General features: G+C 35.1%; 1 protein-coding gene across 3 annotated transcripts in view; it reads left to right on the top strand.

Moving 5' to 3' along the window:
- The window catches only part of BRINP3 (BMP/retinoic acid inducible neural specific 3), a gene marked incomplete at both ends in the record, with an annotated part of 403154 nt that overhangs the window by 308422 nt on the left and 70698 nt on the right, over positions 1 to 24034 (top strand). For all 3 annotated transcript variants that reach the window (XM_079696401.1, XM_079696400.1, XM_079696402.1), the window contains one exon: positions 11369 to 11591. In XM_079696401.1, coding sequence (XP_079552527.1) covers positions 11369 to 11591 — 223 coding nt within the window. The remainder of the gene's footprint in view (positions 1 to 11368; positions 11592 to 24034) is intronic.

Below are 24034 nucleotides of genomic sequence, written 5' to 3'. Positions count from 1 at the left end.
CTTGGAACTATACCTGGAATAAACTATATAAGAATAACTTAAGATAAAAACCTTAATGCTTATACTTAATTATGAATTTGCCAATTTGAACATTATAAAAAATGGTGATTTTATTTACATAGTTTTAAAAATTGTCCTGTTTGGAAATAGTTTCTAATAGTTAAATAACATGTGAATTAGTATTATTTTAATACTGATTATATATTTTCATGTATGTTTATGACATCTAAGATGGTCACATAGTATAAAAGACAGATTATGAGCTAAAGGTCTTAGTTTAAGTATTAATTCAACTTTTCTGTAGACCTGTGTTCATACGGAAATCACTAAACTTCTTCGGCCTCCATTTTTCATTACTGATGAAAAATAAAAATTGCTGCAAAAATTGACACTTTGTGTATAAGGGGCAGGGGGTGGTGACTGGCATGCTTTTTCTGTTTCAAGAGAAAGGATATATCCTTTAGGTATTACTTCCTATTTAGAGGGTATGAAGTAAATTCTCTTCTCACCAGCGTCACCCTGGCTCTGGATTCTCTGATGTACAAGGTTTCAGATGGATTTGATCTCATGGCAGATATTGCTTCTGCGTTCAGCAGTTTTTCTCTAGGCATTACTTACAAGGCTTCCCACCTGACAAAATTTACTCAGCATCTCTTAAGTCATAGGTATGGTTTTAATACAGTGAACGTAACAGCAATAACTACTATGTAGAATTAAGAGAATTAAGTGCCTAGAAGAGTGCTTGATACTTAAAAGATACCAGATATAAAAATCCTTATGCAATCATGAGTACGTACTTACAGTTTTGTTTATAACTAATGATCACATGTCATTGCAGGATATTTTAATTATTTATCAATACTCTGAAATTCACATACACTGTAACTTTACCATCTGAACCCCATTTGTCAGTTTCCCATCCATAAAACTAAAACATTATGCCTTTATCTCATAATGTTTCCTTCAACCTGAAATCCTTTTTCCATAGTAATATTAAGGCTTAGAACTGTACTATACATCTTATTTCAACTTTATTTTCCCACGTGAGTCACTCATGGCTTCATATTTTATATGACTAAGCTCAAACTCTACTTTTCCAAATGAATTATTCTATACATGTTTATAGTTAGCTGCAACTGTTTCTTTCTGGATCTTGTCAATTGGTTAAGCCACTTAAGAAACATTCTTAATTCATTCTATCTGTAATGTGCTGTCTTAGGCTTTTGTAAAGGGAGAATATAAAGAAACATAAAACATTGTCCTGCCCCTCAGAAAAAATATAAACTGGTCTCTCCTTTTATATTTCTTTGAGTCCATTGTTTTTCTCATTTTTCTCTCATAGTTGACTCTGTGTAATGATCTCTTAATTCAAAATTGTTTCACATCAAGTCTCAATAAAACCTGCCGATCCTATTGCAGGGTTATTATGAGATTGGATGTGATAATATTTGTGAAAAGTCTACCAAAGAAAAGCAGTCTTTAAATATAGGGAATAATAATTTTATTTTTCTGTCAACTCCCCAAAGAGTTTATGTTTATTAAGGCAGGAGCCATACTTTTTTCAGACTTCTTTTGTTCTGGGCTCTAATTAATAACTGTGTCACTTTGAACAATTGGCTGAACCTTGCTAAGGCACACGTCCTCCTCGGTGAAATGCCGAAATAATAGTACCCATCTCCTAGGACTGCTGGAAGAATTAAATGAGATAGTTCACTTAAAGTGCTCAGCCCAGCACACATAGAATCACGGAATAAATTATAAAAAGAAAAATAATAGCTAGCATTTATTTATCACTAATTGTGTAAAAGGTATTCTATTACATTTTCATAATTACCTAATTTAATCTGCTAAACCTATGAAGAAAGTACTATTATCATAGCTACAAAAATGATTATTAATGTAGTTTAGCACTTAACTAGTGTAGTGATTGGCACACATTAGACACTCAGTAAATATTTGTTATACTCTTGTTGAACTCCAGATTCTAATTACATTTGAGGCCCCCATTAGCTGTATCAGTCAGCATTCTTGTGAGAATAGAATCTGACTGCAGCAGAAAAGGAATTTATGTTCAGACATCGGATTGGCTTACTCACAGAATCAGCAGGGGAAATGGAGAGCCTGGCCCCGAGGCTGTGCCAGGAACGATTGCTAAATCACATAGCAAGAGTGATTGCTTGAGGATATAAGGAGCAACAGAATCTGCAGCTGGCATCTCTGACATCCCGAGACAGATCACTGAAGTCATTGTTGTAAGTAATGCTACCAGATGATTCCTCTGCCGCTACTTCCAAGATCTGTACATCTTTGTTATTAAGGGGAGCTGGAGGAACAGTTACTTGTTCTTTGCTTTGGACAAGATATCCACTGGACTCTCAGAAAGTTCACTCAGGCATCAGATGCTTGAGTTTTCACAAAATGTATTTGCAGACCTTGCACACAGCTAAAGTATGGGCCAGCAGCCAGGATACCCGCCACTTGTGTGTTTCACATCTTTTCAGTATGATGTCATTAACAATATATGTCCCGTGACAGGATGAGACGGTGTGCATTCCTGTGAAGTCAGTTGTCGCACATAGGCTGCGAAATGATTTGATCCTTGAATACAATAGGAGTGTTTCACTCTCGCAGCTGGCATAGGAAAGAAAATTGCTTCTAGTATTCCCTGTTTACAATGATAGAGAAAAGAGTTTGTACCAGAGAAGAAACTTTATCCCTAGTGTGAGGAGTCCTGCCACCAGTAAGCCACCACATCTGGAATGGCAGTGTTAATTAGAGTTACTCTATGATTGAGCTATCACCAACATGTGAGTTAATTAGTGATGGAATATGATTATTCTCAAAATTTTCAGTGTTGAGCCGATCTCTAATTCCTGCAACGGTGTCAGGCATAAAAAACAAGCAACATCACTTTGAATTTAGTCTTTTCATAAGAGAGGGAAGCTTCATTTTATCTTTCCTTTATAGATTTTACTTAATAGGCTAGGGAGCCGATGCTCTATTCTAATTCTTTATTCAGAGACTGGGAAAATAAATACGGCATGGGTTAGGGTCCCACTGGACCTGATTTGAGGAGGATTCAAGGAAAACCCAATTTGCTATCTTATTTCTATAAGGCCACTCTCCGATTCATGGAATATTGTGGTATTTAGGAGCCCAAGGAATTAATTCACAATGCAAAGGAATTATTTGCTCTACTTAAGCTGTGGTGCAGGAGTTCTGAGTCCTTGAAATTATTCAGGACCAGGGACAGCATTTTTCTCGCTCATGAAAACTCAAGTCAGGCCTTTGTTGCAGACTTAACTTTTTTTGCTATTATACAAATTAAATAGGACCTCACAGCACTGGTTCCATATTTAAATCCCAAGGGACCATGACCTGATTAGCAAACTCTAAAATTCCTACAGATTAGACCTTCTCTGAGTAATACACGGGACCTATTACAGTACCCATGTCCACTGTGCCTCTGATTGTTAATAGCTGCTTCTAGGCTTCAGTCACAGAGGGGTAATTATATCCTAATTAAAACCAGAGATTCCATCTGATTTCACACAGATTTTCACAGTAACTGGTGTTCCCATCCTACAGAATACAATGTTCATCAGAGATGCTGGCAGATATTCTTTTTACCATTGCAATTAATGTTCTTTCTCCAATAAAAATCAGCAAGTTCTTGATAACCATTGGAAAATTAGAATATTTTCAATAAACTCCCCTGGGACATGATGGGTGATGAAAGTGGGACATGATGAACATTGGCTTCCTAATGAAGGTCATTCCTTCGATTAAGATCATTACAATGACTGAAAGCAGGACAGAGTTAGTCCATCAGGCAGGGCAGAAGGTGCTATTTCATGGGGACAAGGAAAGTAAGCATTAATGCTTTGGACTATTCTGAGTTCATCCCAGTCCTCCCCCATATCTACCTTCCAGTTCCCAGGTTCCCATCTCTTCCCAGTGTTCTTTCTAACTTTATCAGATCTGGCAGGAATTTAAATTCAATCTTGGGATAAAAGTTTGTTTTGAAGCCCTACAGCTGCAAGAGATAAAAGATCCCTTTAGCACAGTCCTTGAAAGCCTCCAGTACTCACCAGTACTCCTTCTGTGCTTTGAGGAAAAAAAAAAAAAGTATAGGATTTTGAGCTCTTTAAGCAAGCTATCTCTATTTGTAGTAACCAAGTCACCCTCAGTCTTTGAATTTTTTATGTTCCTCATTCAGTTCTATGTAGGCACATAATCCCAAATGCCATTTCTACAACAAACTTCACTCTAGGTGAGCACGGGTGGTACTTCTGTTGTCAAACTTCCACCTTTAATACTGTACAGATTTAAAAAGCGTTTTTTCCCCAACTAATCCAGAAAACCAAGCACATCCTCTCCTTATTGTCCATGGAGACTCTTCCAAACCACTTCCTATACCAGTACCTCCATCACCCAAACTTTTTGCTGCAAGTAAGAAAAACAGGCTCTAGCTGACCCAACCTGATAAGGAACCTATGAAAGGATATTGGATAGCATATAGAATCATCAAGAAAGCTAGAGAAGCATACTCTTGTGCTACATAGTTGGGACCAAGGGAAAAATCTTGCAGAAGACTTATTTAGTGAGGTCACGATTGCTAAATGCAATGAACAGTGGCTCGCTGTCGAGCTGCACCCCGCAGGCCTGAAACGCTTGTACTTGCCCAGCTTCAAGACTGAAGAAAGAGCCCAGAGTCAGTGACAGAGACCTCAATGGTTTAATGGATGGGGGAGCTCACACGTCTGAAGCAAGGTCCTGGAGTGATACTCCCATCGTGTGCTGCAGACACCAGGACAGGATAGAATGGCCGTCTTTGCTCCCATAGACAGGGGGAGGTTACCAGTTATAGGGGAATTGACATCAAGTTGGCTTATTGGTTGCCAAGGAAACCAGCAGAAGGGCATCCCCCTTTGATAAGCATAGTGGAGAGTTCTGATCTAAAGCTAGAACAATCACTAGCTGAAGCCTGGGGCAAGTACTTAGGAAGGTCCGTTACGTGAGCGGGGTGTAGGTGAAGCAGGCACTGGTCAAGCAGGGGATGGACAGAGAGCAAGAGAATAGCCATCTTGAGTGGCCTGACCATACAATAGCACTGCCATTACTGCTGTAACCACTATCTCCTTAGAGAGTTGCTCTAGGCATCCTCTTTGTTATTGCATCAACAGCTTAAGATCCAAACTCTGCGTCGGTACACCTGATTTCTATAGCTTAGATGATGCATCCACTCTGTAGCTGCAAGGGCACTGGGGAAGTGACGACCTGGGTTAGGGTTAGTTAGTTATAGTTAGAGAGATAAACTATAACTATAGAAATAACATAGTTATAATTATAGAGATAAAGCTCTATTTGGGTAAGTTCTCAAACATTTGAAGAGGGGTTCATAAACAGGGCAATCCAGTGAAGGACAGATTCATTGTCTTTCTGTATTGAAGTATTTTAATGTAAAAATATGATGTATCTTTCAGAGAAAAAGAAAACGGTCAGAAAAAGCACAACTTATTTCTAGGCAGCTACTAAGGAATTAGGTTCGACTTCTGATTTATGCCCGCTTGAACCCCTTTGTAGCCTCAGAAAATTGGCCAGTTCACAAGCTATTGAACAGGCTTGCCGTTTACTTTATGCAGCATTATAGTATTTTGTCAATTTCAACGTAAACTCTATACCCGTGGCTTATAGAATTGTTTGAATAGACTTGCATTGATATGTGACCACTCAAAGTCGTCTCAGTGATTTACTGTAGAAGTTGACAAAATTCTAAACTGGTACAAGGGACTCAAATAGTCCCTGAGAAATGTTTGGAGGGAAAAAAATACTTTGTGAAAGTTAAAAATCAGCCAGTTCTAGTCAGGATTATGGAATGGGTCAAAATTTGCCTATTCTGTACTCCGTCAAAGGTCAGATTGTCGTTTCAGCCATTGGTAACTTCTGCCATTCAGGACACCCATTGCCTAAGTTTTCTCTGTCTTGACTTTTTTTTCCCCATCAGCCCTTCTTCCTATGCACTTTTGCATTTGTTTCTCAGTTTTGTGTCTTACCTACTTAAGGCTTGCATTTCTGGAACGTCAAGGTTCACAATTTATTTGCTAGGCAAATCTTTGTCCTTGAAAATCAGAGGAAGATAGAAGAATCCATACTATCTTCTAGGAAACTGTGATTCTCAAGAAACAAGAAACAGCTTTATTAGAAGGGATTCTGGTTGAGCAATAACTTTGAGGTCCGGTGGTAGGTAGTTTGATATTTATTTGTCAGCATTGGAGGTAGTACTCCGTATAGGTATAAACCTACTGAAAGCTAAACAAACTGATAAACGAAAATCCATCCATAGAAACAGACTATATTTGCCATGTGTTCATGTATAGATAAGGCCTTGGTACTGCATTCAGTATAAGGAGATAATGTTTGCTTTTTTAACTTACTGATTACAGAAAATTTGTGTTACTAGAATATGTTATTAACATGTATTATTTCAAAAAATCCTGTGTTTACAAACATAAGCAGGAGACAGGAGTTTGAAGACACTAGACCAGTAGTATCACAAAATGAGAAACGATTATGCTTCCTGCTTAAAAACAAATGTTTGCGTGGATTCTTCTTATATATCTGATACACATTTTTTTTTTGCCTATTACATCCTTTCATTTAAAGATTTTTCTGTGTCCATGTTCTTTACATACTTTGCTATATACTGTACAATATTTTGTTATTGTAGTAAGACTATTGCTATGCTTTCATAATACTTGAAATTATTATCCATATTGCGTTGTCATTTCTACTGAAAAGATACTTTGAGTGTACCACTATGTTAATTGATACAGGAAAAAAAACATGGAATGTGAGCCAGTACGCTTTTACTTTTATGTTAGCAAGTCACTAAATAATAGCATTTTATGTAAATGTATGAAACATAAGATATAAACATAGTGTACTGACAATTTAATAGTATTTTTTGGCTATGTTTTTTTACTGATCACAATATTTCTTTAAATTTTAGTAAAATAACACATTCATATGAAATAATAAATACCATAAAAGCACAAGTTTCCTCCCTGAGTCCTCCCTACCCATAGTCCTACTTTCTAATGGAAACAGCTTCTGTTTTGGATATTTTGGTGGATTTACAACTCAAGAAATTGTCTCTAAATAACACAAAATATCTGATTACTTTCCTACACTTTTGAGGAAGTAAATTATGAGCTCCCAAAGCTCTAGAAAATTTAGAATGCTTTAAAACACCTTTGAAAATATATTCCAAAGCAGTTCTGATCAGAGGTTCTGAATATGTGAAAATGCATTATCAATACATTGGTCAATGATTTTCATGCTCATCAATAAAGGCAGAAACACAAATCAGGCTCTATGTATTATGGCTGGTTCTTTTACATCCTGAAAATGTTCCGTTCTCCACTCTTACCTATTTAATTCAACTGTGAAGCATGAGAATAATGTGCATAAATATATAAATACATAAGATCAATATACAAATGCAGTAGCATTAGTAAAATATTTTTGCTGACATTGAAGTCATGAAACTAAAAATCGTCGGCATTCTACATACATAACAGCTCCAGTAAAATTTACATGAAGGATTATTGGGGGGATTGAGTTAATATTTAAAGCACTTAAAATTGAGTTCCTACCAAAGTAAGAACTCGTGTTAACAGAGAGAGAGAGCGAATTAGTTCCAAAATTAGCTAATTGGATATCAAATGTTAGCTAGAGTTTGCATTAGAGGAGAGGGGGAAAAAAACAACAGACCTTACTCAGCTATTTTAGAAAAAAACTCATTTTTAATGGAGGAATAGTTGTAATCTAGAGAATTAACATGGTGCCTGGCTAGTCTTCTGTAATTTATTGGAAAGACGTCACCTACCCTAATTCTCTTCACCTCCACAGAATTCATTAATATCATACAACTACCTTCGTATTATTTTTTGCTTCATGTGAATTAGTTTTGTGAAGACGACTGACTGACTGTAAATTCCTTCCAGCATATAGGATGTTTATTACCACTACTATTATTGTTGTTGTTGTTTTGTTTCTCTATAGTCCTCAAAACTATGCTGAGCAAAAGTACTCAGTTCATACATACTTAGCAAACAGGGATTTCCAGATTAATCTCTGTCTAGTAATTCAGATATTGAATATATTTCTCCTGGGCTATTTTTATATGACATTAATTTGTTTTCTTTTATAAATTTATCCCCCCAAAAAGTATGGCTAGTCATTGTTTACTTGCCATTTGAAAAACAGCAGCACTTTATGTCCTACATGGGTTTGGAAATTATTGTAGGGTAAAATGTTATCTGGTGTCCCCTAATCATTATCTTTTCTCTTTGTAGTTATGTAAATCTCTAGATTTATATAATAATTCTAATGTATCATTCAAATTTCATTTTCATATTCTATAAATAAGGACTTTACTAACTGCCAAAAATAAAAGAAAAGATATCCACAGGAATATTTCTGGAGATTCTATTGACTTCTAAGTAGAATGAATTTTAGATAAGATGTTATTTTAACATTTAAAAATATTTAATATTATTTGTCATTTAAAAAAAATAAGATGAAAGGTTTATTCATATTCTCACTCATAGACTGAAACATCTGTATGTTTTGTACACAACAGGTGTCCAATAAATGTTTTGGGTGACTGTCAGTGGTGACTCTTAATGACTTCATAATGAAGTAATTATTCAAATGTCATGTTAAAACTGTTTCTTAGAAATTACATAGTGCCAGTTTTCAACGGACATACACTATTACATACACTTTGGTAAAATTAAATAAATTAACATATTCTTTAACGTGAATGAAATTTACTGATTTAGAAACTATCATAATACTACTATAACAAACAATGAAAATAACTAAAATATGCATACCCATGAAACAATAAAGGCTTGTCAAAAGTGTTCAAGTAAAAGATGACAATGAAATGAATGATTAGTTTTCACAGTAGTGGCATCTGCTCTGTGCATAATCCAAGGAATGCTTTCTAGTTTCCATGCACGAACTCCTTTATTCAAAGGAGAGAGTTTCTCAAAAGAGACATATGGGACCAAACAAAACGTAGGGTACTGTGAAATTGGAATTTTAAAATGTATCTCTTATTTATACCCTGCTTGCTTAAAAAAATGATTTGAAGCACATCAAATGGATATATCCTCAAAAATCTTTCCCCATAGATTTTGCAATAAAATGTCCTATTTTTTCCTTTTGTTTTATTTTTCCTTCTTCTTCTGGTAAAGTCTATACCTTTAATGTCCAAAAGATGCCAGAACTTTGTATTTATTTCCTCTAGAAAAAATATCAACCCCAAAATTCATGAATATAATTTTCTGTTAATTGTCTAAAAGTTGCATTTTCCATCACTGATGAAATAGTTTGGATTTGATTATCGAAATAGTCCTGATTTATAAAAATATAAATTAGTTGCTTTAAATATGTATATGTATCAGTGTAGTTTATCTTTTCCCATGTAAATGGCATATTTTTTAAAATGTGGATGATAATTTGAAGGTTTTGAAACACTGCAATTGAGCCATTCTCTACTAATAAGGAATCGGTATTAACATACCTTGTCCAAGTTCAGTTAAACACTAACGCCTGTAACTGGCTATTTGAAAACAACTGTTTTTGAATTGGATATTTAAAACTAACAGTCATTTAAAACAACTGTAATATCATAGAATTTTAAAATAAAATGAGATTATTATTATCCAAAACTTTCTATCTCATTTACAAAGGAGGAAATTAAGGCACAGAGAGACTGAGGTTTAATGTATGCCATATAACATTTTATGGGTAGAATAGTGACTAAAATGTGGCTTGTATCACTTACTAAATAATACATCTTCAGCCACTGAAAACATTTTCCAAATCTTGTCCTGTGCTGGAGTATATATGCAGAGGAAACCCAGCCACTCCAACATGGAACTGGGGGCAATGTGATATGCTAAACACAATAAATCCTTTAAAGAAATACTAAAATAAATAAAAAGTTTATGTTTTGAGTCCATGATCATAATATTTAAGAAGAAAAGGAGAGATGGGGAGAAGGCTCTACTCTCTTTGTTTCTGTTTTTAAAAATATTTTTGTGGTAAAATGTATATAGCATAAAATTTGCCATTTTAAATGTACAATTTAGTGACATTAATTACACTCACAATGCTGTGCAACCATCACCATTATCTTTTTTCCAAAAAGTTTTTATCACCCCAAACAGAAATTCTATAGCTATTATGCAAAAACTTCCCATCTGCTCTCCCCCCATCCCCTGGTAAATTCTAATCTATTTTCTGTCTCAATGAACTTGAACATTCTAAATATTTTATATAAGTGGAATCATACAATACTTGTCCTTTGTTCTCAGGCTTATTTCACTTTTAGCATGATATTTTGAAGGTTCATCCATGTTGTAGCATGCATCAGAACTTCATTCATTTTTATGGCCCAGTAATATTCTATTTTACGTATATACCACACTTGGTAGAGCCATTCATCTATTGATGAATAGTTGGGTTGTCTCTATCTTTTGGCTCTTCTGTGTTGAGGTAATTAATAGACCTTTTAGATGATTATTTTATTGTGTCCACTTTTGTTCCTACTGTTAGTTACTTAGACAATTGAAAAGAAAATAATTTAGACATGGTAATTATTGACACACACACAGAAAGCCAATACTGGAGCTTTAAATTCTTTTTTATTTTTTTCTCTTAAGTATACAGTTAGGTTTTAAACTGTTGTTTTAACAAATTGAAATGTGGTCAGTTACTAAGGGAACAACCAGAGTACATAGTTGAATATTATATTTTACACTATAAAAGTTTCCTATTTTTCCTTAAACAATATAATCATTTAGTAATGATTTTATATATATATATATATATATATATATATATATATACATACACATACTAATTTAGTGAAATTTTCTGAAAATATTTATTTAATGAACAATACTTGGAACAAATTATTAATACTATTGCCAAAAATGAAAGCTAGATTAATGACCACTACCTATGGGAAAAACTTCAATACCATCAAATTCAAATACCATCGAAAGTAGAATGCGGAAAAATTAAGTTCACCTTAAACTTTCTGCCCCCATTATTTGCTGTAGCATGATTATTTTAATTATCTTTTTCTGTGAATGTTCTTTCTTGAGGGGAACAAAAAAAGAAAACAATCCTAAAGCATAAAATAAATTTTCTTCTTGCCATTAATTTGCTACACAGAAAATAATAGATTGTATTCTTTTTTAACGTTAACATACTAAATGTGTTTTGGGGAAAAGGGAAAATAATTATTTTATTATTAAAGTGTTGAATTTTGACATTTTTTCAGATGAATTCAAATTCTTTATGAAAAGGCTACCCATGAATTATTTCCTCAACACGTCTACCATAATGCATTTGTGGACAATGGACTCTAATTTTCAGCGCCGCTATGAACAACTGGAGAACAGCATGAAGCAACTTTTCCTAAAGGCACAGAAAATTGTACACAAGCTCTTTAGCCTTAGCAAGAGATGTCATAAACAACCCCTCATCAGCTTGCCAAGACAAAGGTAAGACATGTAGCAATGTAGACAACTGAGGACAGCTCTATTGATTTTCTGAATGTAGATGTAGTATATATAGCACAATGTTATTTATATTTTTAGAGATAATCAGAAAACAACATGTAGTCTTAAGTCTCATAATAATTAATTGTAGTTATTTTACAAAGTAATAGTACAATGAGAGCACATACACTGTTTTCTTTTTTTTAACTTTTCTTTTACTATCAGAATCAAATTTTTCTAACTTGTTGTGCATGGTAGTCAACTGATAATTGTATCACAGTGAACATAAAAACACAAAGACTTACAGTTACATTGTAAGCCTAGGAAGTAAGCAGGAATAAAAAGTGAAATTTCTTAAGATTTTCAAATAAAAGAATTTAAATTTTTAAATTCTTTAAAAGAATTTAAATTTTTTCTTTGACCTGTGTTCAGAAAACCATAAAGCTCATTCTACATGAATCTATGAAAATTGCTGGGAAAGTTTCAAACAATTTATATGAATGTTGACAGACTATTAAAATATTTGTGCCTGAACTGATCTGGGGAAGCACGGGTTTTAGATTTGCTAGTTTAAGATGTGTTGACCAGTCAGTGCAATAAAAATTCGCATGTATTTAGTAGAAGTCAGGTTGAAAATACATAAGATGAAAACCTAAGGAAAAATTTAGGACAAAATCATAAGAAAGTATGCATTTGTACCAGTATCTCTATTATAAAATACTTGAAGTTTGACCTGATGCTTAAATCATTTGGCCTGATGCTTAAATCTGTAATTACAGATTTCTTTCACAAAAAACAACAACAAATGACTCTACACATTTTAAAAATTCGATTTCAAAATAAATTATTGGAATTTTTTTACAAGTCATTGGATTTTAGCATATTCAAACTTATGCAACCATCACCACAATCTAAGTTGAGAACATTGTCACTGTCCCCCAAAAACCTCAGCCTGTCCCCATACTCCACACCCATCCCTAGGCTATTTGTCTCTATAGATTTGTCTAATCTACTAACTGTCCTCATAGATTTGCCTATTTTGGACATTTCATACAATATGTGGTCTTTTGTTACTGGCTTCTTTCACTTAGCATAGTGCTTTCTGGTTCACCCATGTTGTAGCATGTATCAGTAGTATGTGTATGTCACATTTTACTTATCAGTTAATCGTTTGATGGACACTTGGGTTGTTTCCACTTTTGGGCTAGTATAAATAATGCTGCTGTCAACATTCATGTGCTTTTTTAAAAATGTGGACATATGTTTTCAATTTTCTTGGATATGTATCTATGAGCAGAATTGACTATTCAGAAGATAATCCTATATTTAACATTTTGAGGACCTGCCAAAGTGTTTTCCAAAATGGCCGTACTATTTTATATTTCCACCAACCATGAGTGACAGCTCCCATGACTCCATATCCTCACCAACACTTTTTTTTTTTTTTTTTTGCGGTACGTGGTCCTCTCACTGTTGTGGCCTCTCCCGTTGCGGAGCACAGGCTCTGGATGCGCAGGCTCAGTGGCCATGGCTCATGGGCCCAGCCGCTCTGTGGCATGTGGGATTCTCCCAGACCGGGGCATGAACCCGTGTCCCCTGCATCAGCAGGTGGACTCCCAACCACTGCGCCACCAGGGAAGCCCACCAACACTTTTTATTATCTGACCTTTTGATTATAGTCATCCAGGTGGATGTGAAGTGGCATCTTCCTGTGATTTTAATTTATATCTCTCCAGTGACTAATGATGCTAAACATCTTTTCATGTGTTTATTGCCCATTGTGTATATTCTTCGGAGAAATATCTATTTGAATTTTCTTCACTCATTTTTTGTTTGTTTTTTATTTGCATTATTAAGTTGTAAAGGTAAGTTACATATTTGGATGCCAGTCCCTTATCAGTAGTATGATATATAAATATCTCCTTCCAGTCTTTTCACTTTCTTATCCATCTCTTCTCCCCACCTGTCTGTCTGTCTGGTCAGTCTAGCCCAAAAGTTTGTCAATTTTGTTTCTTTTCAAAACATTAACTTTTAGTTTTCTTTATATTCTCTATTATTTTCTCTTTTTTATTTGATTTTTCCACTGTGATTATCATTATTTCTTTTCTTCTATTTTCTTTGTGTGTACTGTAGTTTTCTTTTTCTAGTTTCATAGAAAAAGTGGGTTATGGACTTGAGAGCTTTCATTTTTTTTTTTTAATATAGGCTTTCACTGTTACAAATTTCTCTCCAAGCACTGGTATTAAGATTTGTTATTTTGTGCATCCTGTAAGTTTTCTTATTCCTTCCACACATAGGATATTTTTTATATATCTGCCTGCATACTTCAAGGAAATATTCCTTAACAGAGAGTTATGGCTGGAGAAAGACACTGTTACTTTATGCTCTGTAAAAACTTTATGAACTTTATGCTCTGTGTGGGTTACATAGAGTTTGTAAACCACTGAAATAGATGGTTCTACCCTCAAACATAATAGGAAATACAATAGAATGGGATGGAAGCAAATTGATGAGTTTGCTTATAAACTTGTTGACTTTAAGTGTTCTTTCAATCACATTCAACTGGAGCTGGATATATGTCTGAAGCTCAGGGGAGATTTGAGAGAGTAAGATGGCAAACATCAGTGCACGTGAAACCATAAGATCTGAATGTAATACCATGGGAAATATGTAGACAGAATCTGAGGATACGTTTAAGGAATGAGTGGAGAAATGGAAACTGAAAATGAAACAAATAGTGGGGTAAAATATATCAAAAGAGATTAATTTCTATTAAAATAAAAATTAAATATTCAATTTAATATTAAATATTTAATATTAAATATTCATTTTTTCAATTTAGCTTAATTCCTATGTTGGCTATTACTCATCACACACAATAAAAAAAAATACAGACTTCTTGCTAGATGAAAGATTTTTATTGAATTTGGATTTTTTTCCCCAGCACGTTTACAGGAATGTGAGATTTTTGTTTCTGTTTTGCTTTTTATTTTTCCCATTTTAATAGAATAATATGAAATTACATTAGGACAACAAAAAAATATGAACTAGAGTTTGTTAGTAGAATACAGTGGAAAAGAGGCTGGAAATCTGTAGGGTGTGTTTTCAGAAATTTTTGAAAGAGAAAGTGGATAAGCAATATCAGTGACTCACTTCTAGCAGAAATTCTGTTTTATTACCCTGTCTTTATGGAATTTTTTCAGCTATTCTCTTGAATTCATCTAACCCTAAGAACTGGTTTTCAATATCTGATATTTTAAAATCTGGAAAAATAAACAAAAACAAACTAAAATGAAACCTGCAAAGTACGCCTCCATTAACATTGTTTTCTAACACTTCCTGTATAATGTGGGTCAATTGAAGTTTTTCTTTATAATGTACAGTGTAATTCTTTCTTTCTGGTAAAGCATGTGGCCCTCTATCCAAATAGCAAGTCTGCACTGCTACTACTATGCCTCTCATGAATTCGCGTGACATCAAAATCCTTTTTCTTACCGAAGTAAATTCCAAAGCCTGTGATAATCTTGTTTCTTTGAGGTAGTCAACTTTTGTTGCTATTCTAAAATTTTTGAGATAAGTAAAAATGACATATTCATTTCATTAAAGAAAAATAGTTGTAACAATTATTGAGAAGTAATTAGGTAGTGTTCCTATAAAGTGCCTCAACTATACTATTTTGTGCTGTCATGTCTTATTCACAGAGCAGCCAAGGGTCCATAGAAATATTACATTTAAAGGTCTGTTGGCAAAGGCTTAACAACAAACTCTTTAGGGGAGAAAAATACCTGATTTATAGAATTTACTAGTTCTTGTAGTATAAATATTTCCACCATGGTCAATTTCAAGCTAGCAATGTGCTGTCACGGCACGCGGAGTTGGGCAGGTCTGCACAGTTGGTTCTCCTGAGGCAGTGCATGCGGCTGCAGTAAACCACTAAAAATTTATTAAAATATTTTTACAAAGTTATCTCTTCTTCATTAACAATGGAAAGTGAGATAGGATGAAATCACTTCTCTAACGTCACAGAGAAGAATGAGTTTAGGTCTATGTCATTCTTTATCTGAGAGCTATGTCATGTACTTCTTATATATGCTCTATGACAGGAGTTAGAAATTGGCATATAGGCCAAATCTAGCCCTCACTGATTTTTGTATCAGGCTGTGAGGCAAGGATGTTTTTTTAATATTTTAAATTGTTGAAAAAAACCAGAAGGAGAATAATATTTTTGATTGATGAAGATGTATGGAATTCATATTAAAATGTGCATAAACGAAAAAGCCATGCTTATATGTTTACATATTGTCTGTGGCCACTTTCACACCCTAATGGCAGTTAGTTGCCACAGAGAGACAGCACGGTCCTGAAACGCTACAATAGTTGCTACCTGGCTCCAACAGAAAAATTTTGTCAACCTGTGCTCTAATATAATATATATTCTCTGTCTTTAAAAATGTTATCAAGTGTTTTAAAGGTATTTAACTTGTATATCGTTGAAATGTTTTATATTATAAATACATTTTATGTTAAAGAAAGAATATTATTACTTTAGTCTCCATCATATGGAAGCCTTATACAACCAGACTGAATCCTGAATCCCGAGTATTTGTGGAGTAATACTATCTTACTAATAATAACATATATAATTATATATATATATAAATACATACACATGTGCATATATTATATTATATATTATATGCATACATTATATTATAGATCTATACATTATATATAAACTTTAATATATAATATATATATATGCATATGTATATGTACTTTAACATAACAACCATAGGAATAGTCTAAAACCCTGTATATCAAAATGATTTTAGTTGAAGTGCCATTTCAAGCTGATCTCCAAATGCAGATTTACATTATTTCATGGAGTCAGACAAATTTCCCATCTCTCTCCTCCTTCTCCTCATGATCTTCTCCAATTCTAGTCCAATTCAAAATTATACTATGATCATGAACTAAGAGGAAGAACAAAGAAAATGAACACTTGAGAAAAGGAAGTTGAAAGACTGAACAGTATCTGTGGGTAGGGGAGGATAAAGTCTGGGAATGCTGAAATAAACTATGGGGATATTTAACATGTTTGGGAAGGATTGCCCTGCCCACTGGAACTCTGAAAACATGAGACGCAGGCAGAATTTTAAGACATCTGAATGCTTAGTTATCTGCTAGAGCTCCTAGAGTCAGCTTTCACATTCACAGACAGCAAGTGCTCAATACATATTTGATGAGTGCTCTGTGATATTTTTCTTAATACTTTAGTTCAACCTCTGAACATACACAGCAATGAATTATTACTTTATGTAAGATGTTTTCCACTCTACATAAATTGGATCACCTGTTAACAATATGCATATCATGTTCTATTTTTTTCTTTTTTTTTTTTTTTGCGGTACACGGGCCTGTCACTGCTGTGGCCTCTTCCGTTGCGGAGTACAGGCTCCGGACAAGCAGGCTCAGTGGCCATGGCTCACGGGCCCAGCCGCTCCACGGCATGTGGGATCTTCCCGGACCGGGGCACGAACCCGTGTCCCCTGCATCTGCAGGCGGACTCTCAACCACTGCGCCACCAGGGAAGCCCCATGTTCTATTTTGTTTCTCCATTAAGCAGGTGACTGCCCTCCCCCATTCCTTCAAATGGACCTGAGACAGTGTCTTTGTCTCTTCAGGCTGCTCTTCACAAAAAATGCCACAGACTGGGTGGCTCACAAACAACAGTTCACAATTCTGAAGATTCAAGTCCAAGATCTAGGTGCCATCATGGTGGGTTTCTGGTGAAGAACACTAATCTCATTCAAGAGGGCTCCATCCTCATGACCTAAGCACCTCCCAAAGTCCCCACCTCCTAATAGCATCATCTCTGGGGGTTAGGATTCCAATACATAAATTTTGGGGGGACACAGCATTCATATCGTAGCAGACAGGGTTGGTCTCTATTAGTAAGACCTTGAGATGTGAGGGTGAGAAGACTAGCCAGCCATTTCTTTTGTGCAGGCATCCTGTCCATGGTGGATGACAATGAAGCTGGCATGTAGACCCAATATGAGACAGAGAATTCAGGTATCATTCAAACCTCTGCTTTCATTTGACTTCTAGATCCAGTGTACTTCTCTTTCTGAGGTTTTGTCATTCAACTTTTCCTTCTCTAACTCAGGCATGACCCTTTTTGTTCCATATGCATCATCAAGCAGTTACCACTCTATTATGCATACAAGAAAAATAGATATTTTAACATTTTCATGGGGAGAAATCTTTGCGAATGATGTTTCCCAATATCTGACATACAGGAATGATGTATAAAAATCCTTTTAAATCATATTTTTCCCTTAGTTCTTTTTCATCCCTTTTCAGCCTATTTTCTTTCTTCCCTTCCTCCTTTGCTGAATATCCGAACATTTTCCCTCTTTATTGACCCTCATTCTCTTCAATATGTCCCCTCTTTACTGAAATCTTTCTATAAACTTTTCTTTTCAATTCAGATGATTTAGTGCTCCTGGAATCCCAATTTACAATTTCTCACTAATCTTCTGCAAAATAGTGCCTCTTCACCTTAGTTAAACTTTCCTTTTTAATGCATTCAAACACATGAGATACTGCATCTGATTATCTTTCCAATAAATTAGTTAATTGGAGTTGGTTTCCTTCACTTGTAAAATCTAACATATAAATAGATATCAATCTAGATGATATGAAAAAGCTAATAAAAATCTGTTTCAATTTTGAATATGTCCTGGAAGCAGTAATAATGAGGTATGAACATGTGATTTTCCTGTGGTAATAAATATCCTCAACATGGCATAGAACTTACTTGAGACAGAGGAGGACTCTCAAAGTCTAGTACGGTAAATACGTTTGCTTTTTTCTTTGTTTTGATAGTTAATTTTATCAAAGTCTGTGTATTATTAGTGTACATATAATCATCAAATTCACCATTATTACACAATGTTGAGAGAGGCAATTTGGGAGACTATTGGCCTGGGAATGCGAACAATGAAAAAGTGTAAGTTGTTGCCAAGTCTTAATGTACATTATATAAACGAATAAAGAACTATAAATACATAACATTAAAAGCAACAATATAAGGTAAATATAGCTGTTAAACATTGGAAAAAAATCACATTTTATTTGGTAAATGAACAAAATGGAAATCTGTGAAGATAAATTATAACTTCCTAATTTATAAACAATAGAAATACAGAAATGAGAAGAATTTTAAGTTATTATCAGGATTTTTTTTTTTTTTTTTTTTTTTTTGTGGTACGTGGGCCTCTCACTGTTGTGGCCTCTCCCGTTGCGGAGCACAGGCTCTGGACGCGCAGGCTCAGCGGCCATGGCTCACGGGCCCAGCCACTCCGCGGCATATGGGATCCTCCCGGACCGGGGCACGAACCCATATCCCCTGCATCGGCAGGCGGACTCTCAACCACTGCGCCACCAGGGAGGCCCCAGGATATTTTTAAGTAGTTCTGAGTATTCAAAAATGTGATCAGGGTTTATAATTCTTTTTTTTTTTTTTTTAGTTTCTGCTTTATAACAAAGTGAATCAGTCATACATATACATCTGTTCCACATCCCTTCCCTCACGCATCTCCCTCCCTCCCACCCTCCCCATCCCACCCCTCCAGGTGGTCACAAAGCACTGAGCTGATCTCCCTGTGCTCTGCAGCTGCTTCCCACTATCTATCTACCTTACGTTTGGTAGTGTATATATGTCCATGCCTCTCTTTCGCTTTGTCACAGCTTACCCTTCCCCCTCCCCATATCCTCAAGTCCATTCTCAAGTAGGTCTGTGTCTTTATTCCCGTTTTACCCCTAGGTTCTTCATGACATTTTTTTTTTAATTCCATATATATGTGTTAGCATACGGTATTTGTCTTTCTCTTTCTGACTTACTTCACTCTGTATGACAGACTCTAGGTCTATCCATCTCATTACAAATAGCTCAGTTTCGTTTCTTTTTATGGCTGAGTAATATTCCATTGTATATATGTGCCACATCTTCTTTATCCATTCATCCGATGATGGACACTTAGGTTGTTTCCAGCTCAGGGCTATTGTGAATAGAGCTGCAATGAACATTTTGGTACATGTCTCTTTTTGAATTATGGTTTTCTCAGGGTATATGCCTAGTAGTGGGATTGCTGGGTCATATGGTAGTTCTATTTTTAGTTTTTTAAGGAACCTCCATACTGTTCTCCATAGTGGCTGTACCAATTCACATTCCCACCAGCAGTGCAAGAGTGGTCCCTTTTCTCCACACTCTCTCCAGCATTTATTGTTTCTAGATTTCTTGATGATGGCCATTCTGACGGGTGTGAGATGATATCTCATTGTACTTTTGATTTGCATTTCTGTAATGATTAATGATGTTGAGCATTCTTTCATGTGTTTGTTGGCAGTCTGTATATCTTTTTTGGAGAAATGCCTATTTAAGTCTTCTGCCCATTTTTGGATTGGGTTGTTTGTTTTTTTGCTATTGAGCTGCATGAGCTGCTTATAAATTTTGGAGATTAATCCTTTGTCAGTTGCTTCATTTGCAAATATTTTCTCCCATTCTGAGGGTTGTCTTTTGGTCTTGTTTATGGTTTCCTTTGCTGTGCAAAAGCTTTGAAGTTTCATTAGGTCCCATTTGTTTATCTTTGTTTTTATTTCCATTTCTCTAGGAGGTGGGTCCAAAAGGATCTTGCTGTGATTTATGTCATAGAGTGTTCTGTCTATGTTTTCCTCTAAGAGTTTGATAGTTTCTGGCCTTACATTTAGGTCTTTAATCCATTTTGAGCTTATTTTTGTGTATGGTGTTAGGGAGTGATCTAATCTCATACTTTTACATGTCCCTGTCCAGTTTTCCCAGCACCACTTATTGAAGAGGCTGTCCTTTCTGCACTGTATATTCCTGCCTCCTTTATCAAAGATAAGTTGACCATATGTGCGTGGGTTTATCTCTGGGCTTTCTATCCTGTTCCATTGATCTATCTTTCTGTTTTTGTGCCGGTACCATACTGCCTTGATTACTGTAGCTTTGTAGTATAGTCTGAAGTCAGGGAGCCTGATTCCTCCAGCTCCGTTTTTCTTTCTCAAGATTGCTTTGGCTATTCGGGGTCTTTTGTTTTTCCAAACAAATTGTAAAATTTTTTGTTCTAGTTCTGTGAAAAATGCCAGTGTTAGTTTGATAGGGATTGCATTGAATCTGTAGATTGCTTTGGGTAGTAGAGTCATTTTCACAATATTGATTCTTCCAATCCAGGAGCATGGTATATCTCTCCATCTATTTGTATCATCTTTAATTTCTTTCATCAGTGTCTTATAATTTTCTGCATACAGGTCTTTTGTCTCCTTAGGTAGGTTTATTCCTAGATATTTTATTCTTTTTGTTGCAATGGTAAATGGGAGTGTTTTCTTGATTTCATTTTCAGATTTTTCATCATTAGTGTACAGGAATGCCAGAGATTTCTGTGCATTAATTTTGTATCCTGCTACTTTACCGAATTCATTGATTAGCTCTAGTAGTTTTTCGGTAGCATCTTTAGGATTCTCTATGTATAGTATCATGTCATCTGCAAACAGTGACAGCTTTACTTCTTCTTTTCCAATTTGGATTCCTTTTATTTCCTTTTCTTGTCTGATTGCTGTGGCTAAAACTTCCAAAACTAGGTTGAATAAGAGTGGTGAGAGTGGGCAGCCTTGTCTTGTTCCTGATCTTAGTGGAAATGCTTTCAGTTTTTCACCATTGAGGACAATGTTGGCTGTGGGTTTGTCATATATGGCCTTTATTATGTTGAGGAAAGTTCCCTCTATGCCTACTTTCTGCAGGGTTTTTATCATAAATGGGTGTTGAATTTTGTCGAAAGCTTTCTCTGCATCTATTGAGATGATCATATGGTTTTTCTCCTTCAATTTGTTAATATGGTGTATCACATTGATTGATTTGCGTATATTGAAGAATCCTTGCATTCCTGGAATAAACCCCACTTGATCATGGTGTATGATCCTTTTAATGTGCTGTTGGATTCTGCTTGCTAGTATTTTGTTGAGGATTTTTGCATCTATGTTCATCAGTGATATTGGCCTGTAGTTTTCTTTCTTTGTGACATCTTTGCCTGGTTTTGGTATCAAGGTGATGGTGGCCTCGTAGAATGAGTTTGGGAGTGTTTCTTCCTCTGAAATTGTTTGGAAGAGTTTGAGTATAATTCTAATCTTGTATTTATAAAATATATAATCTCGGCAAATGAAAATATTCATTTTTTTGTTTCTTTAATAATGAACAGAGATAAACTTTGGTTATATTATATGTGGTATTACAGTATTTATTCCTAGAAAAAATGGATTAAACATGCTTTAAAGAGGCATTTATACATAAGAAGCATTTTTTAGGCTACTGCCAGCTTGAGCAAGAATAATTATAGGGTCATAGATACTATTCCCTTACCAAAAAAAGGAACGTTTGGGGTGGAGGTGTATTTCAACTGTCCCATTTTAATGACCTTAAATTTCATTCTTTAAGAGTCACTCTACAAAGTTAGTTCAGTGTAGTCTTTTCCTATTATTTTAGCGGCAAATCTTCTAGCTGAAATTCTCTATGATGACCTTGACCAGAAGTTATCAACTGTTTGGTCTCAGGACCTTTTCAAACGCATAAAAATTACTGAAAAACCCGAAGAACTTTTGTGTATGGAAGCTGTAAATCTATATATGTATGTATGTACATGAAAGTCTATATATACCATAGTAAAAATTAAAACTAAGAGCTTTTAAAATATGTACTTATTAATACAATTTAAAAAACAATAAGCAAGCTCCTTACATATTAACATATAGGACATTTAAACTTTAATGATTTTTGCACATTTCCTTAATATTTGGCTTAAGAGAAGATAATTGAATTTGCATTGCTGTTTCTGCATGTAATCTGTTGCAAACTGTAGTTTTGTAGCTTCACACAGTTTTATTGGAGAAATGAGAATTGCAGTGCCCTTTTTGAATAATTGTGGATATTATTCTTAGATACTACACCAAAATTCAACAAGTGGGAGATTCTTATAAGTCAGTTGTAATACAGAATCTAAAAGTATGCAATGAACATATTAAAATCTATTACATTAAATTATTTAGTCTGATTTGTACCTCAGATGGATCTTCTACCCATGCATAGAAAATCATGTGTTAGTCATTTGAAAAATACTGGTTCCCTCAACTATGAAGATCTCCTAAATGTTGATGCATATCATTATATAATAACAAAAAAATCTCATTCCTTAATATCATCATTGGAGTCATAAGAAAAGTCTTTATATATTGGGAAGCTGTTAGTCTCTTAGTGGCAGATACAAGTTTTCCAAATTTCTAATTTTCACTTGAAAGCTAGAATTTTAACATTGCCCTTAAATATATCAGTTTGTCATGAAGTGAGTTTTTTTTTCAGTTTTGATAACAGATCTGCCAAATATCCAAGTCTGAATAATCATAGTTGGTTTGTCATCATACTCTCAAGTAAAAATAGTTGCCAGAAAAAAATTGGTTACCTCAGGTTGCAACTGAGACAATTGCACGAGTGTTGTTGCTCAAGGCAACCACTGTGGTTCAGTGTGCAGCACAAGTGCACTATTCATGTGCCCATTTGGTTTTGACATGACTTGTACTGAAAACTGAGATACAATAAACTTGTTTTTACTGCCTCACCAGGAACATTTTAAAACCAAATATACTTTCTTTTTGTCCTACAAGCATGTAGCCAAAAAGAATATATATCTACTAGTACATTCTTGATTTGTGCTAAGTTTCTTGCAGTAGCTTACCCACCATTGTTTTTGACACCATCAATGCAAAAGTCAACAGAATGCAAAAAAAAAAATAACATCTTGGTATTTCTGTGCAAATACTTCTTTTCACTTTGTACACACCTTACAGGATCTTACTTTGCTTTCCCACTTCCCACTCACCCACACCAAAGGGCTAGTGGACCACTCTTTGAGAAAGCCACTCTAGGTCAATTTCAACTCCTTATAATGTTACTGAACCAAACTTGGGTCTGCTCTGCAATATGCAGTAGAGCCAATCTACTGACACAGGGTAGTGGTAAAGGAAAGTGCAGCGTTTATTGCAGGGCCAATCAAGGAGAACAGGCGCTCATGCCCAAAAGACCTGAACTTCCCAATGGGTTTCAGAGAAGAGGTTTTAAAGGCAGTGTGATGGAGGGAGGGGGCTGCAGGGTGCGTGATCAGCTCGTGCACAATTCTATGCTTGGTTGGCCTCAAAGTGAAGTTTCTAGCTTCATCAACCTTCTGGTTTCAACCAGCCTAGGGTCTGTGTTTTGCAGTCAGCAGTTTTCATCTCACGGGGTTCTGCTTCCTATAAAAACAACTTAGGAATGTGTGTCAGGCCTTTATCTGTATCTTTCAGGGAACTGGGAGTTCAGTGATTCTGCTCTGTGGTGG

This window comes from Hyperoodon ampullatus, assembly GCF_949752795.1.
Source record: "Hyperoodon ampullatus genome assembly, chromosome: 2".
NCBI lineage: Eukaryota > Metazoa > Chordata > Mammalia > Artiodactyla > Ziphiidae > Hyperoodon > Hyperoodon ampullatus.
The sequence above is the reverse complement of the archived record's forward strand: the minus strand, read 5'-3'. Positions and strand labels throughout refer to the sequence as shown.